General features: G+C 39.6%; 1 protein-coding gene across 2 annotated transcripts; it reads right to left on the bottom strand.

Moving 5' to 3' along the window:
* Nucleotides 1–1,976: 1,976 nt before the first annotated feature.
* Nucleotides 1,977–17,245, bottom strand: mmut (methylmalonyl CoA mutase). 2 transcript variants are annotated; one of them, XM_044377017.1, is made up of 13 exons: nucleotides 17,142–17,245; nucleotides 15,869–16,305; nucleotides 14,743–15,110; nucleotides 14,468–14,625; nucleotides 10,804–10,975; nucleotides 10,454–10,702; nucleotides 10,194–10,305; nucleotides 8,440–8,555; nucleotides 6,965–7,080; nucleotides 5,688–5,819; nucleotides 5,447–5,594; nucleotides 5,124–5,291; nucleotides 1,977–2,985 (listed from the first exon to the last, which is right to left on the bottom strand). In XM_044377017.1, the coding sequence occupies exons 2-13, from the start codon at nucleotides 16,263–16,265 to the stop codon at nucleotides 2,857–2,859; spliced, it is 2,265 nt and encodes a 754-aa protein (XP_044232952.1). In that variant the 5' UTR covers nucleotides 16,266–16,305; nucleotides 17,142–17,245; the 3' UTR covers nucleotides 1,977–2,856. The 2 variants fall into 2 exon arrangements, with proteins under 2 accessions (XP_044232952.1, XP_044232953.1); XM_044377018.1 differs by lacking the exon at nucleotides 17,142–17,245 and adding an exon at nucleotides 16,859–16,881.
* Nucleotides 17,246–17,453: the final 208 nt, after the last annotated feature.

Genomic DNA, 17,453 nt, shown 5'->3' with positions numbered 1-17,453 from the left:
AACTCAATGCACTAATGAGGACCGGGTGATATGGTTGAAAGCGCCAGAGCACGACTTTGAGTTGACCTTGAGCTGAGATTGTTTAGTCAACAACAACTTCTACGGCACAGAGGAATAAGCTACATCAAGTTTTGACTGCACAGACAGTACTTGTTAGCAGGATCAATTAATTGATTTTGGTTTCTCATGAGATTTGTTTGATTTTAATTTCATAATTAAAAGATCAAATAAAGCCTTATCGTTTAAATCTTTCATTTTGTAACTTTGTGAACACTCAGAGCTCTAAAAACAAAAAGCTTTTTTAGAAATCAGTGTGTAACAGATTGTCATATCAACAGGGTATAACGATAGAGTTGTTGAAATTTCACTGGAATTCCCCTGTGACAGTCTGTTGCCTGCAGTCACAGGATATTATTGTATGTAATTCAGCTTAAAAAAGGATTTCTGTCACGCTCCTGCTTAACGGATGACTGTTTTTGTCTTGCTTTACCCAGGGATTACTTTTCCTGATATACTGTCACCTGCAGTCTAGCAATTCCCTTCTTAAACTTTCCCTTTAAATGAGCTTGGCTGAGTGGCAAATACCGTTTTTGGATTTTGCAGTGTCATGTGAAGTTTTTTTTTTTTTTTTTTTTTTTTTTAAATTGCAACTTGTTACTACTGTTGACAGTGTTGAATTATTTTCAAATTTTGTGAATGTTGCGCTATGAACCTTGTGTGCACAATTCATTGGTCATGTTTGAGAATAAACACCAATTGAATACAGTTAAGTAGCGGACAATGAATCCATCATGACAAGGTCGTTCCACTCAACCACACATCCGACCTTCTTTGCTATAGCAGTGTGTTCTGGCTGTGTTTACTGAGGAGAGTGTGAGGCTCATCCTGAATTCCAGTCAGACACAGCTGCAACTGCGGGATTTGTGTGCAGTCAACCCTGGAATAAGTTTCTGGAATGCTGACATTTAAGTCTCCATTTTCTTTAGAGCAAGAGCTCAACCGCAAATGATGTCAATGTCAGTCAGTCAGTCAGGGTCAATCCATCTAAAAAGTGTATAAAACGTCAGTGTGTAGATTTGCATAAAGTCCATATACTAAAATATCCAGTGTTACTATGAATATATTTATTCATAGACCCTTTTCACAGCAGACATTTTGACTTGTAACATTAATGATGGTTCAATTCCATTAATTGTCCCAGTAAACCATGTCAGTGAGTGAGCATACACACTACTAGAGCCCTGGAACTGGCTCACCTAAATGTAACGCAGCTTTAATTAATGTTATTAATTCCTCCTGTGTTTTTCCTGCTTTGACAAGTCAAAATATCTGCTGTGAAAAAGGTCTATTCATGCGGAGGAACATGAATGATTATTCTAAACTTTATGGCAATCAATAAACTAAAGATGTCAACCTCATGGTGGCGCAAGAGGAACATCGAAGTCAGTAGGATTCATCCTCTGAGGAACATGAATAAAATGAAATTTTATGGCAACCTATCCAGCAGTCTGGACCAAAGTGGTGAACTAACAGACCAACAGCTGCTAGCATGGCTGAAAGAACAACTCCAACAGCACAAGAGGAGCTGCAGAATTAAATATAGTAAACTGGAACTGTTGCACTGAAAATGGGAGCGAGATGGATTCTGTGGAAGTAACATAATGTCCTAACGTCCTAATGTGTTTGATTTCAAGCCAGAGAACTAACCTGAACCAGAAATAAAAGTATATCCAGAGAATAATTGCTGTAAGAGTCATATTCTAAAAAGTACATATGTGCTGCTTCCATCAGGCAAATTAGTGCAATTATGTCAAAAAAAATCATCCCTCCCAACTTTCATAAAGTTTCACCAGTTAGGTATGAAATATTACCGCATAACACATGTTGATCTGACATTATCACGCTAATCTAAAATAAGACTGAATTCACTCTCAATCATTTTCAAAATCGCAGTTCACATAATGATTAGACTTGGGTCACATTTCCAAAGTTCACATACTTTATTTTAGAGCACAGAGTGTTTAATCTGATTCAGAATCACATGTAGAAAAATACTATCTCCAACTTTTTCATACATTGCAATCACTGTTCTGTGGTTTTTATCTGCGGTTAACAAAAGTTGGTTAAATGTAACATGATGCAGGGAGGCAAGAGATCAAAACCACATAAGGCCAGTTTCAAGATAAAAATATCCACAAACATAAAGGCATGGTGTTGTTTTGATGTGAAATCCTATCTATCATCTCAATTGCATTGACACTAATTAGACCCTGCTAGCTAACTGCAAATGACACACAGGCATTTTACAAAAAAGCATTATGGTTGACAGTGCTCTGCACTCATACTGTATTATGATAGTGAAGCAAATCCTAATTTGATTCAATGTAGTGTTATTTATGTTTGTCAAATATGGGTATGCTTTTAAGTCTAATCTATATCAAACATACTGAAGTCTTTCCTATTAAACTCTATCGTACTGATCAAAATGTTTCTTTCAGTTTTGAGTGATATTCAACGATGAGCAGAACAAAACACAATGTTTGTGATCTTGTTTTTGTCTCATGAGGTTACAGGGCTGAAAATGGCAATCTGTGTAGATTATGATAGTAATTAAAATCTAATTTAATATACAGAGAAAGCAAACTTAATACAACCACGGCACCCCAAAAGCTGTTCAATCATGTTGACTGCTGTACATGCTCTGAACTCAGTGTGTTTTTTTTACAATCTTTTGCTACAAGTCAGACTGATTCTGAACACAGCAGAAGTAGTTCGGGATCCCACTTATGACTTCATTGTTGATAAAGCATGAATGGACAGTTCTTCTTGTTCTCAGTTAGTTCTTATCTCTTAAGTTCACATGGCCTGCCGGATGTTTTCCAGGCTCTTCTCAATGTTGTCGATAACCTCCACTGCAGCTTGTGGGATCCTTGTTCCTGGGCCGAAGACGGCGCACACGCCGCTGTCGTACAAGAACTCGTAGTCCTGCATACATAAAGAGGTGGAGCGAGGTTTAGATGAAGTGCAGCTAACGGGGAATTCAGATTTCATTATACACAGACAGAAGAATGTGCAGAGTCCCTGTGTGATTCTGTTGTTAATTATGCTACAGATGGTTCAACTAGAAGTATAGTCCCTGTGTGATTCTGTTGTTAATTATGCAATAGATGATTCAACTAGAAGTATCCCCGAAAGGACTGCGGTGAAATTTGTTCTGCAGACGAACACAAATATTGACAGGATGACAGGATTGCAGGAGGCTGCTCTGCATGCAATCAAGGAAATGCTATAGCTACTGTGGTAATGATAATTATACGAAGCAGGGGACACTTAATCATGACGGATTGGTTCTTTGCCCACATGACATTTTATATTTGTTTTTGTGGGCTTTTCACGTAATGCTACATAATGTGTTTTCATGCTTCCAGTGCTGCGTGTTGTCATGCCGGAGGCAATGCAGGCTAAGCTCGCTCGGGAGAGCTGCAGGGGAATTGATTTCTGTCTCTGCAGACTGTTATTCAACAAGCCTTTGCTGCTTAAGTGCCTGCATCCTCCCCAGTGATGATAAAGGATTGCTGCACACTTTTTGAAATCAAATTTAATGCTTTTTTTTTTTTTTTTTTTTTTTTTTTTTAAGACCTTGACAGAGAAAATTTAATAGCCTTTCCACAGCAAAACAAATGCACATTAGGGCTGAGCTTCATGTTTGAAATCAACTTGACAATATTAATAAGTGTATTTTTCTGGATATTTTTATATCTCCATATAACAATCATATATAAAATCTTAAAAAGTAAGCAAATTAATGGCAAATGCAATGAACTGTGTCCCACAGTTATGCTTTACATTGGATAAAACTACATTTTAGTTTAAAATTTTAATTACAATCTGCTTGGAATTGTTAATTTTGACAATACTGTGTAAAACATTAAGGCTGTTCTGGTTGTTCTTGCACACAGAGTTGGCTGTAGTTAATTCTCCCCATTACACATTACAGTTTATCTACCTTTCATCCACTTTAACAGTCCATTAAATCTTTAAACACCAACTAAACGGTCACCGAATTAAACATCCGCTGCTCTCCTTCATCATCAGCAACTAACTCTGAAATAACAGAGGACTTTGTGTCTTCTCTGAAACCCTCCGGCCAACTGTCTTTAGCTGAGCATCATCTGTACTGTTTTGTTTAGTTCTTTAATCCTGTTACCTCCGTGAGAGCACGTAACGGCCTGTGGAGAACCAATTGAACCAAAAGGAAAAAAAAAAAAAGAAAGAGCTGGATTGAGTCGAGACCAAAGACCAAACCACATTTAAATAAGTGAGTCCTGTGGTGTGATATTTCTCCTGCAACTAGGCGTCACATTAAAAATCTAAGACCTACCGTAATTAAAAAATAAGACTTTTTAAAGACATTTATGACCTTCAATTCTAAAAATCTAATTTAAGAATTTTTTAAGGATCCACAGGAACCCTGTGATGACTAAACAAGGACCACTATCGACATAAATCAAGGTCATTATAATTTACACATACCGCCGGAGTACCAGCTCAAGATGTGGACTGTTGTAATTATGACACTGGCAACTCGCACGGGCTTTTTCCGAGGCTCATTAGGAGATGAAATCCGCTGGTTCTGCTTCATTTATCGATAGAAAATGCAAATGTACTCTGCAATTATGACCTTTTCGTCGACTTTGGAAAACAAAAAGCCTAGCGTGAAACATTGGTTTGGCCGAATACAGACAGAGCATCTATGAAGAGCACGCACAGAGTCATTAGTGCATGGTCTCTTAATTCAAGCATGCACAAATCTAATTGAGTGCGAGAGAAAGCGACGCTTATGCAAAGGCTTTGGCCACAGTGAGGTAAATAACAACAGCTGTTGACATTTAGTTTTCAATATAGACACAAAATCCCTACTTCCATTTATAAAATATAGTAATTTTGTCTTAGAGGATGCTGGATTTGGATTATGACATTAAGAAAGACAATGAAAGAGAAAAGCAAGATGGATGTTTATGAAGTGATGCTAAACAACAACAGGTTGACAGGAAGTTCTCGGATGAATGATCAAGTTTAGAGATTTAATAATCCATAATAATCTAATAAGCGTTAGAGGTTACCTGTGGTGGGATGACACCTCCGCAGATGACCAGGATATCTGGCCTGTTGAGCTTCCGTAGTTCCTTGATGAGCTCTGGTACCAGGGTCTTATGTCCTGCGGCAAGCGTGCTGACTCCGACGCAGTGGACGTCTGCGTCCACCGCCTGCTGGGCGACCTCGAGGGGAGTCTGTCGACCGGAAGCCAGACATGGAGAAATAAATGCACAAATTTTATTTCACTGGCAGTTTATATGGATTGAATGAAAAGCGAAAGATGAGTTTGACACAAGCTGAAAAAGCTTTAATGTGAGGTGGCAGTTCCACTCAACCGTATGAAACTGACCTGAAACAGTGGTCCGATGTCCACATCAAAGCCCAGGTCAGCAAACCCAGTGGCGATGACTTTGGCACCTCTGTCATGGCCGTCCTGCCCCATCTTCGCCACCAGAAGTCGAGGGTTCCTGCCCTCGTGCTTCTTGAATTCTGCAACTCTGAGATTAAGAAAAACGGGTAGGAAAATTGGTTAAGCAATCTGTCTGTACATTACGACACTCCGGATGCTGTTTACTTTTGTTATCTTCTACCTATTGTGGGCCAAGGTGATCTCTTCGTGCTCGCCGAACTCGCTGCGGTACGCTCCGCTCACCATCCTGGTGCTGGCCTTGTGTTCGCCAAACACTGCCTTCATGGCATCGGTTATTTCACCAACAGAACATCTGGAGAAAGGAGAAGAAACTGGCTTCCTCAATATGTTTTCACATTCCAGTGATAAATAATGCAAAGCAGAGCAATAACTTATTTTGATCTGACTCATTTTAAGACAGAGTGAATGCAGATTTCTTGCTTTTTCATTACGGTCTTTCACATTTTATCATCTGTATGCTGTATGGTGGTGCCTTATCATTATATGTGTCTCATGGTAGAAAGATTTACTGTAGCAGCATTTTGCATGAGACCAATACCACAGAGATGGTAATAAAGCAGCGACAATCAGTTCATTTTCAACACCATTTGTAAGTTAACTGCTGAAATGCAAATGACAGAGTTGTTTGTAGTTATTTGAAAGCGTACAGCATATTATAGTGACATGCATTAAGGGTTTAATGGTAGTGGAATAGTACAGGATGTTTAAGACACGTGGGCCTCATATACAGGCCAGAAAGTGTGTTTCATATTGCTATATACACCAAATGAGGCTTCATGTATGTGCAAAGTTTAAGATTAACAGTTTCTATACAGTATATAAGGTGCAAATCTGGCTTTGGCATTCTGGTAGCTCTAAAAAGACATTAGGAAACCTTGAATAAACCAATAAATAAAATAAAAATAAAAATAAATAAAACCTTGAACAAAATCCAGATACAAATATAGACCTTAGCAAGAAAGGTGGTTTGACGGTTTACCTGTGAAATGCAATTCTTAACTAGAATTAAGTTAAATCTAATTTGTGAGGAAGTATCTGGCAAATCTTTGCCTTTCAAGATTTAGCGAGTGTGGCTTGAACTGCCGCATGACGGCCTCGGGCATGGAGAAATATTGACCACAAACATATTTCTTCAAGTTCCCCACGAACAAGAGAGCTTTACAGAAAAATACCGCAATGATCATGTTACTGTACGGTGTGTGCGTGTGCGAAACAAGATTACATACTTCTTATAAAGAGGGACATTATTTCACACCAGTTATAAATTGTTACACTCCATAATAGCTCATCTGATACGCCTACTGTGTGCAACCTTTTCACTGGGTTTGTTGGATTACGAGAACATCTCGGTGAAGACAAAACTCAGTCGTGAACAATGAATGCAACACATCGTCAATACAACAGGTCAGTTGTATTGATTTGTGTGGGAGTTGTGACCTGGCTCGTGCAGCCTCCACAGCCAGGGCTAAGAGGTTTCCCTCCTTGGTTCGGGCGCACTCCTCGATGGCAGTCAAGCACTTCTTTGCTGCCTCTGGGTCACGACTCTCCCTCACCTACGACGGAGAAAGGAGAGTTTTTATCTGCACCGCTGACAAGACAGAGAGAGAATAAAAACATCCAAACTGCTTATAGACCTTTCCTACACCAGATAGTTTGACGTGTCATAGCAGGAGCTAAGCACAGGTGTTAGTATTATCATTAACAATGCCTCTGTTTCATTTTAGTTGCTGTCAGTTTGAATTTTCCAGTAACGCGTGCAGAGAGCCAGCCAGCCTGCACAATAACAGGACCCTGCTGCTGACACACCTGAATGGAATGCAGCAATTATTGCTAATTAAAGTTATTAGTTGCACCTGTGTTCCTCAAGTCTAAATGTCACTTTGGTCTATTTTTATACTGCCGGGTAGAAAGATATAATGCCAGAAGTTTTTTCGACCTCCCACTTTTCCAAGTTGCATGTTATATGTTCACTATTTTAGCAAAAATTCTCCATAAATACAATATTAAGAGAAAATGTATTATTAATTGGAGTAAAAAGTGTAAAACAGACATGTTAATTTCTGCAGGCAGTCATGGCAATGTATGCATCACTCCATGAAAATCAGTTGTGACAATCCTCCTTTTAATTCTGGTCCTCTGATAAGCCCCCGATGTCCTAGAAACACTTGATTGACTTCCTCTTCTTATTGTCACAGGAATAAGAAAAGCTTGTCATCTTTCCTCGCCTCGAGCAAAACGCCTGGCGTACGGCGAGCCCGAGATGTTTGACTGGCGGATGACAGCAGGTACGGGAGCGTTCTCCTGTCAGTTTGCATAGAGTATGCTTGATAACAGCCCGCAGGGTCTCTTCACATTGTCACTGCAGGCATATATCTTACATATACAGAGAACGGTTGAGGAATGCAAAGTTGAGGGCTTAATCTTAAATAGCGCTTCTTAATGGTTTGTGAAATTCGTCCATTATCTCATGAGACAGAGCAAAAACGTAAAGCCACGAGGGCGGCCCTTAAAATGAGCAATTGCAGATGTTGAATCAAGTATTTGCATTTAATACAAATAATAACTGACTTTTTTAGCATTTTACTAGTGAAGAAATTATATGATTTTTGGAATTACAAAATCTAATATACAGTATAAAAACGACATAATAAAAAAGTTTCTTTTTTTAGATCTCGTAATGTTTAGTTTAGTTATAAGAATGGATGCGGTTGGCCTCCCTGTTGCACGGTGGTTTAATGCACTTCATATGTAACTGTAGTAGTTTTCTGCTTCTTTTTCATGGCTTGAACTGAAGTGATATTTGTGGTATTCTTTGAAGCTTTCTGAGAACAAAAAAAACCAAACAAACAGTGCTATCTTTTACATTAGATACCACTGATATATCTAGGAGTCGAATTTCAAAGAACACTGACCTTTTTCAGTTTTTCTATCTGTTTCTGACGTACAACAGTGTTATCTATGGCCAGCACCTCCACAGTCTCCTCCTTTTCCAGACGGTACTTGTTTACCCCGACGATGACCTCTGATCCTGAGAAAGAAGAGGAGACAAAAGTACAAAAGCACATGAATCGGCGAGGAAACTAGAAAAAGCGCCTTGCGGTTGTATGCCTGCAGTTTACATCCATGTTTGTCAAGACTCATATAATATTTGTAGTGAAGACTTTGATGGAATTCAATAAAAAGGTATTAAATGTATTTTTCTTGTATGTGTTCATATGCTTGACCAATAAAGTTGTAGCCATGACGGTAAACGATGCTTCAGATATGGATGCTGCTGCAAAGAAGCTACAAATTCTACAACGTGGAGGCTTCACACACATCTTCAACCGGGCAGCACAGAAGATCAATACAATAAGCACAGTTTGATTTACTATTACAGTATGGTGTTATACTTAATTATCATAGAATTAATTCATTAATTATCAATTAGGATTTTTAAACTAGACTAGAACTAGACTAAAAAAAGGCCCCATCTCCATTTAACACAGTGGATGCTGAAAACCTCAATCTATACAAGTCTCAAAATGTACAATCTCATAATTGAACATTATCTGAGAGTCAAACACAGTGCACCAGAATCGAACGCCCACCTGAAGTGAAAAAAAAAACTGTCTACAGTGAAGATGCGCTATCGTACTGAATCAGAAAGCCAATGAATATAAATGAGAGCAGGCATCAGGGGGACGACGGGGAAAAGCTTAGAAAGGTTGTGTTCTGCTCCATCGCCGTCGATTCTGGCACAACGGGACGTAAGTAAAAGTAAATTTCTAAAGAGACACAAAGGAGCCACCATTTAAACTCACAGATAACATCCTGACTTACACATTAACTAGCTCCCCTTACAACACGGAAAAACACACGCTCAGCTGGATTCATGCTGCGATGCGGCTCATGTGTGAAGGGCCGTCCGTCCTGCCCACCGCGTAAAGGCGGTAGGTAGGCTTGCTGTTGCACGCCACAAACTTTGCTTCAATCTTTGTGGTCAAGCAGCGTTAAATAAGCACATGCTTGGGTTAGGAGCACTTTCAAAAAGACACTTTCAAATTGAATTAAGGTGACTAAATCTGCAGTTCACCTGTCAGAGCTGCAAAATGTTAAATTCAAAATACAACATGCCTGGTCAAGGTTTTGGGTCAGAAAGACAACAAGATACTGAACAGAACTGATCTTTTTTTTTTTTTAAATACCAAGTTTGAAACTTTATTTAATCTTTATTTCAGAGAGTGATTTAATCTGGCTCCTTCAAGGACTCCTAACTCACTAAATCTTTCATAGCAAACAGCACTGACCTCTGCAGGATGAAAGTAAACTAAACTAGAGAGAATCAAGACATACCAAGCAGTTTTAAAGGGCGGGCCATTGCTCTGCTCAAAGTAACATGAAGGCCAGTGCTATGTTACACCAATTTGAGGTAGGAAAAAAAAGCATGTTGGATAATTGAAACTCCCAAACAGTAATGGCAATAAAACGTTTAGTTACTCTTAAAAAAGGCAATTGAAGAAGCAATAAAATGCAGAGATTCAGTTTATCCTGCGCAGAGCATTGAGGTCATTGCAGTAGTCTCCTGATGATATGGTAGTTAAAAATGTATGGTACCCAGAGGGAGAAGATTAACAGATGAAAGAATGACATTAAAAGGCAATAAGCAGCTGATATAATACTGTACTTGAGTCAATGCGGGCCTGTCTACGTGCGGCACATTCCTCAATGCGAAGTTTAGGAATTCCCTCTGCCACGGCTCTGGCCATGCCGCCCATCTCTTCGATCTCTGTGATGAACTGAACAGCAGAAAACACAGGTTGTTAAAAGAACATAAGTGTGACACAAGGAAGGAACCAGACCACACATGCTGCACATTTCCAATATTTCCTATTCATCTGATTTCAGTTCTGCTGAAAAGGTTAATTATCATTTAACACAACGAACCTTTAAGGCCGTGTTGTAGACGTCGTTTGTGAGAGATTCCATCATATGTGAGCCTCCCCAGGGATCGGCAACCTTAGGGATGCCTGACTCTTCTTGGATGATGATCTGGGTGTTCCTGGCGATGCGAGCGCTCTTCACCGTGGGCAAGCCCAGAGCTTCATCAAATGAGTTGGTGTGGAGCGACTGGGTTCCCCCGAACACAGCCGCCATGGCTTCAATCACGGTCCGGATCACGTTGTTGTAAGGATCCTAGGAAAAGGAGCCATATGGGAAAGTTTGAATTATTATACAAGTGTGATTTTGAAGTTTTGACAATTCTAACTTTATTTCAAACAGTAGCTGATATTTACTTGTTCTGTGAGAGACCAGCCTGACGTTTGACAGTGTGTGCGGAGGAGGAGAGACTTGGCGTTCTTGGGCTGGAAGTTCTCTTTAATGAGCGTGGCCCACAACCTCCTGGCTGCCCTCAGCTTGGCTATTTCCATGTAGAAATTCATCCCAATACCCCAGAAGAACGACAACCTGACAGCACACAAAAAACAACGTCAAAAGACAGAAATATAATAATGTAAATGGACTGAAAATTACAACAAACAGCAATTCTGCACACAAAAATAGAAATCAGTGTTTTCTATTCAAAGAGCTAATTGTAGACGCAAAAATATCTATGCATTAATCTTTATGTTTTATATCAATGCCAGTAACATAATAACAGACTTCAGCCTGTGATGTCTATGACTTTGAAACGGGTGCTATGACCTTATTAGCAGAGACAAGCATTAAACCTCACACAGGCTTTTTGACCTCTGCAATTTTATAACAAAATGCCAAACTGACAAAAATCCATGTCACAAAAAGAACTACTGCTCTAATTAGTTTCATGCTCCATAATGGTTAGGAGCACAGTGGCTTTTCTGCTCTTTCTGCCCTTTCCACCTGTCAGCGTCCACGTGGACCGCATTGAGAATTTGGCACGTGAGTGCAAAATTATATGAGCTGAAACAGGACGACAGACCACGGAGATTGATTGTCCAACCGCCTGAACTACCTCAGTGTGACATTTGGGTACTGGGCATCAATCTTGAATTAGGCCTTTAATAAAGGCTCTCTTCACACAGCTGACCAACGTTATTATTCTTTGAGTAGCCAAGACAGAATTAATCGTGATGATTTTATCGTTTTTTTTTACCATAAGAATGTTTTTACAACGTATCAAACAGAACAATCACTGTGTCCCAAATACATACTGTTTCTATACAGTTTATATTACATAGTTATGGTCATATAATACTGTCAACATTCTTAAAGACCCCTGAAATGTTTTAATATATATACAGATTCTCTGCTTTGAATAATAATTTGTGTCTAATATGGTTTTTCCACAAAAAAGGTTCAATGACTGTGATTAAAATGTCATCTACTACTTCTCCCTCATTGAAAAAGACTGAATCTATAAATATGCAAATATTTTTTATTTCTAAAGTTTAACCACTGAATACAAGAGGTCTTCTCACTTCAACGTAAAGTCCATTCTCAGAGTTTGTGCACTGGAGTCTTCAACTTTCATCACATCACACTTGTTTAAGTTTCACACTGGATCACCGTTGGCTCCAGAGTACTTGTAATGTCACAACCATGCTCATAAATACACACCTCCAACTGAGATTTAAGGTGAGCACAAAAAAACCTTTCCTCCTTCAGCACATAAATGTGAAAACAGCTTTCTAGTGTCAAACTGTGCACGTACATCATTCTGCACAGTGAAGCTCAAACATCACAGTGAAGTAACGATAAGCCAAACACATTTTTGAGTGGAGGGGGACTTTCACCAATTAACACTAACTGTGATATTATACAAAGTCGCTGCTTATTTAACTCCCAAGGGAGACAATAAAATGCGTTCCTTAAGATTTAGATTTGTTTTTTTCTAGAGCTTTCTAAGGGTGTCTCACCACCACCTGCAATTTATTTAAATTTTCTCCACTTGTGAGCAGCTCCTCCATTTCCTTTGTATTGCATTGTGGGAGAACAGTGTACTCACACAGTGTACTTTTCCAGTGTGAACACACTACAAAACCTGCTTAGAATTATAAATAGAATAAAGTAGGTTGTATAGATTTGGGACACAACTAATAAATACTGACAATCGGTAAGGACAACTGATTTTCTCTTGTAAAGTAATCATACAAAGTTTCCACCTCTACCCCTTTATTGCACTACAGCCACACGACAGTACACTAAAATCCTACTTCCAGAGCTTTAAAAAGTCAAATGTCAACATTAATATCCAGACAGTACTGTACGTGTGAGCTGGTTATGAGTCTAGGAAAAATATGAACTATCAGCTATAGAAAGAGATAATAACTCTGGGTGGAAAACCTTCGATTTCACACAAACATATTGATTTAGTGTGTTTGTGTTTGTAAAGCCCATCTCTGAAGTCATTATGTGATGAAGGATCAAGCTAGACCGGGCCCTGAGGATGTTTCTGAGGATTGTATGCATATGTATTTCTGCAATTATCAACAGGACTTGGACAGAGGACAGGGTTCGTGAAGTGGCTCAGTTGTACTGTTGACTGAAAAGACCATCTGCTATCTACAGTAACTACATTATAGATCACTTAGTTTGCACCGGAAAAGTAATTCTATGGAGCAACAGGCGGACTGAGCCAAAGAGATTAACAGATGTCAACATGTCCGATATTTTATTCTTTCTACAATCTTTTAGATAGCATTGTTTTTGCTGTGCTCAACGGTAAGTGTAAATTACTCTAGCGGGTGCTTGTTTTGTACAGCAGCCTTTCCATCTGGCTTCAATTGCATTTTAGTCAGCTGTCACTCTGCGAGTCCCGTCTGCTGCTTCGACAAATTAAGTGGAAAGTATTTGTTTGGCAGTTAAATGCGGTTGTCATACTTATTATGCGTTAGTCAATCGTGCACAGTGTCAGTGGAATATTAATAGCAGACAGACATCATGCGTAGCACCGCTGTGGCTCCACATGACAAACACTCAACCGGGTGGTTATCTGCGCCAGTTCCCGCTTTCGAACATGAGAACGAGGTCTCATAATTCGGGTGATTAGCAGCTTGTCTGTCTCATATATACGTTTTGAAGCAGAGCAGAAGCTGAACTGGAGATTTTTGCATGAGACGGCAAGCACAGGAAACTTTCTGAGGAAAATTCAGTGCTTTCTGTGGGTATTTCCACAGTGTACGGAGCCAAATCACACAGCAACAAACCAACAAAATCATACTGTTCATTTGTTGCTGTTTCACAGAGACTTTCCCCTCCCTAGGATCAATTAACTGTTTATACTCATGTCTTATCTGATGATCTACATATTTAAAACCAGGGCCCATAATCAGTCTATTCATTTTAACTTAATGATGTATGTACACCAACGCAACATTTATCATTTATCACATTGCTTGTTTCTTATACAATATATTAAGCAATTATTAGTGCACAGCCATTGATACAAAAAATCCACAGAAAGATGTAAGAAAGTGTTTTTTCACACCTAGATGTTCCAAATCATAAACCACATTGATTTCACATGATTTCACATTGAAAAAAAGCTTCAGTGAAAACCAACATGCAATGAGAAATATCACTTCTACAGTGTCTAGGAGGCAAAAATGGTAATGAAAAAAAAAGACTGATATAGGCAACACTTATTATCTTCATGCATACTGGCAGTGAAACTCCAGGTCTTGTGTGTGATCTGCCAAGATGCAGGACCAACAGACTTAAGAACTCATTTGTCCCTGCTGCTATTGGCCTTTTAAATAACTCATGTGATTTTTATAGTTTTTGTATTTATTGTCTATTTATTATCGTTGTTGTCTGATTGTTATGCGGTTACTGCTGGCTGTACAACAAATTGCCCCTCGGGTGTGGAAATTTCAAATGCAATATTTAAAAAGAAATTATCCAGTCATAGCTGTGAGCTACAGATATGCAAATCAAAATAATTGCCTCCACACTAAGCGCCATCTTAATATTTTGTACCTTGGGGCAAATTCATCAATGGTTAAGCCTGCTTTCAGACCAGTGCGGCAGTACTCCAGGCCATTAGCGATGGTGTAGGCCACTTCCAGGATGGCATCAGCTCCAGCCTCCTGAAGATGGTAGCCACTGATGGATATGGAGTTGAACTTGGGCATGTTCTGTGAACATCAGTCAAATCGGTCAAACTCAAAGTATGATAAGTATTACATTCGCACCATGATATACAGTAAGAGCCATTCAAGCTGACGGCAAAATAACATTTAAGTGGTAAATACCTTGGAGGTATAGGCAAAGATGTCTGCGATGGCGTGCATCGAAGGTTCTGGGGGGAAAATATACGTGTTGCGCACCATAAACTCCTTCAAAATATCGTTTTGAATCGTGCCTGTTAGTTTGGCTTTGGAGACACCCTGCTCCTCTCCAGTCACAATAAACATCGCCAACACAGGGATAACTGCTCCGTTCATTGTCATCGAAACAGACATTCTCTCCAGCGGGATTCCATCAAAAAGCATCTTCATGTCCTCGACTGTGTCTATGGCGACTCCAGCCATGCCGACATCTCCGTGAACTCGGGGGTTGTCTGAGTCATAACCACGGTGCGTAGGGAGGTCAAAAGCAACGGAAAGACCCTGCTGTCCAGCTGGGATGAAAGAGTGAGAGAGATATAGTGGGTTAGAGATGGGAAAAAGGAGGTAAAGAAAGAATAGGTGAGTCATAGACTGGAGCTCAGAGAGAAAAACATTACTGAAAACATTCACAGACATTTCTGCAGAGCATAAGGCTCGCAGGTTCAGTCCTTTACACAGTGAATGGTAAACTTTGACAACAGAAGATGGCCTCTAACCCTTTGTTATTGGAGGAAGCCAACATCTTAATTACTAATTAGGGCGTAAACAAAGTATCCTTGTTTCCAATTCCTACATCTGAATTACTGCCTTTATCTCAGATTGTTTCAGCAATTCAAAAAGAGTAATATTGTGATTATCAGGATATAAAGATGGATATAGTCCTTGCATATTTAAATGTCTAGTAGTGTAGTGTAGTGTAAAGTGTAGTGTCTAGTATAGTAGTTTTACTGACCTGTGGAGTGTACTATCTACTACTACATCCTATGACTGTCTCAACTGTCACTTATTTTATGTGGGTTCAGATGTGTTATAGAAACATGCTCTCTAAAAGTATGTGTTGAAAATAAAAAACAGAGTTCTAGTATTATGGGAGAGGACAATATGAATGCACAAGAGATTTGAAATGTTGCAGAAAACATTCAGAGTTATGTCTTCCAAATGGCCATGTGTTATTTTAAGTTCATTTTAAAGATGGGTTTTCACTTAGGTTCGAATCTGTGGTGTTTCAGCTAAAAATGGAAGCATTCACGACAACAAAATCATAAGCTACCTTTAATGTTATCCTTGTAGAACTTGTTGCTCTCCTCAACAGTACTAAAGCCGGCATACTGTCTGATTGTCCAGGGTCTGAAGGTGTACATGGTAGGATAGGGCCCTCTAGTGTAAGGAAACACTCCTGGCAATTCATCTGCATTGTTGACTGAGTCTGCTTTGGTGTACACAGGCTTGATGCTGATGCCCTCAGGCGTGTGCCATATCAGATCTTCCGGGTTCTTTCCCTTCAGCTGTTTCTTAGCCAGGCCGGCCCATTCTGCATGCAGTTCAGCCTGGTCCTGACACGGTGTGGCCGTGTGGATCAGAGAGCGGTGTGTGTGTGCTGAAGAGACAGAAGCTCTAACCAGGTGGCGGGCAGCCATCGATGCACATGCTCTGTGTGCAGTCAGCATGGTTACTGTTGGCTCAATCACACACACATGGATGGATCACCTGAGGAAGGCAAAGGAGGGGCATATATGAAATGGTGAAATACTGTATGGAGTGAGTTGGTGATGCCTGCACACATGGACCAAACACTAATGCATCCCATTTCCTCTTTTATGCAGATTAGGTTACAGCCTTTAAAAAAACATTAGATTAGAGATAAAGAAGCTACTTCAGACATGACAATTTCTAAAGTATTTATTATTAAGTCGGCATGGATATCATCCACCGAAGCAGCATTTTAGTGAGAAATTAACCAGTAGTTGATGTAGTTCCCTGCTGGTTTATTTATTTTCGTGCAAGATTAACAACCAAAGAAGCACATAACTTTATACAGGATTTCAGAGAGCCAACAAGGAACACTTTTAGCTGACGTCATGCAGGTAATGAGTAGCTTGGTTGACGTTGACAGTGCAGAGCAGACAATGCAGCTTAATATTGCTTCAGTCAATCAGGAAATAAATACAGGAATTGGCGTATTTTCGCTTGACAGCTAACATCGCTGTAATTCGACAGTGAAAACGTCAAACTAACCAACCAACAGGTTACGGTGACTTACACTTGCCGTCCTCTCTAGAGGTCGTAAAGACATTGAATGACTAAATACATACGGTCGGACTATGGAGACTTGTTTAAATGAAGAGTAAAAAGGCCAAACGTCTATGTTTATGTTGAAATAACGCAAAGTAAGCTACAGTTCGCAGCTGCGCACTTGATAGCTAACCGTGGCTCTCTTGCTAGCATAGCTTAGCTTAGACGTTTTCTGTCGTTTAGGGAACAAAGTAGAGGCTCCGCTGTATTTCATAGCTTTATTTCTAAATATTTTAGGATAATTTTCTGACCTTGTCTTCTGTTGTGCTCTTTCGAGGTGGCGGAAGGCGTGTGCTCGTCTGTCCAATGAAGTTTCATAACATTGTCCGTCAGCCAATCACGTGCCACAGTCAACGGTTGAACTTTGACCTACGACACCGGAACTAAATAGTACAGTCAAGATTGTTGCATTTCGTAGAGATAAGCAATACCGGCGTTGTTATTGCATTCTACAACTTGTTATTTAATATTACATCATATTAGTGAAGTTAGTCCATAAAGTTCACTTTGTAGGATGGATACATAAGCTTACGGTCACTGCTTATAATACAATTTCCGTTATT

The sequence above is a fragment of the Thunnus albacares genome, chromosome 16, assembly GCF_914725855.1.
Source record: "Thunnus albacares chromosome 16, fThuAlb1.1, whole genome shotgun sequence".
Classification (NCBI taxonomy): domain Eukaryota; kingdom Metazoa; phylum Chordata; class Actinopteri; order Scombriformes; family Scombridae; genus Thunnus; species Thunnus albacares.
The sequence above is the reverse complement of the archived record's forward strand: the minus strand, read 5'-3'. Positions and strand labels throughout refer to the sequence as shown.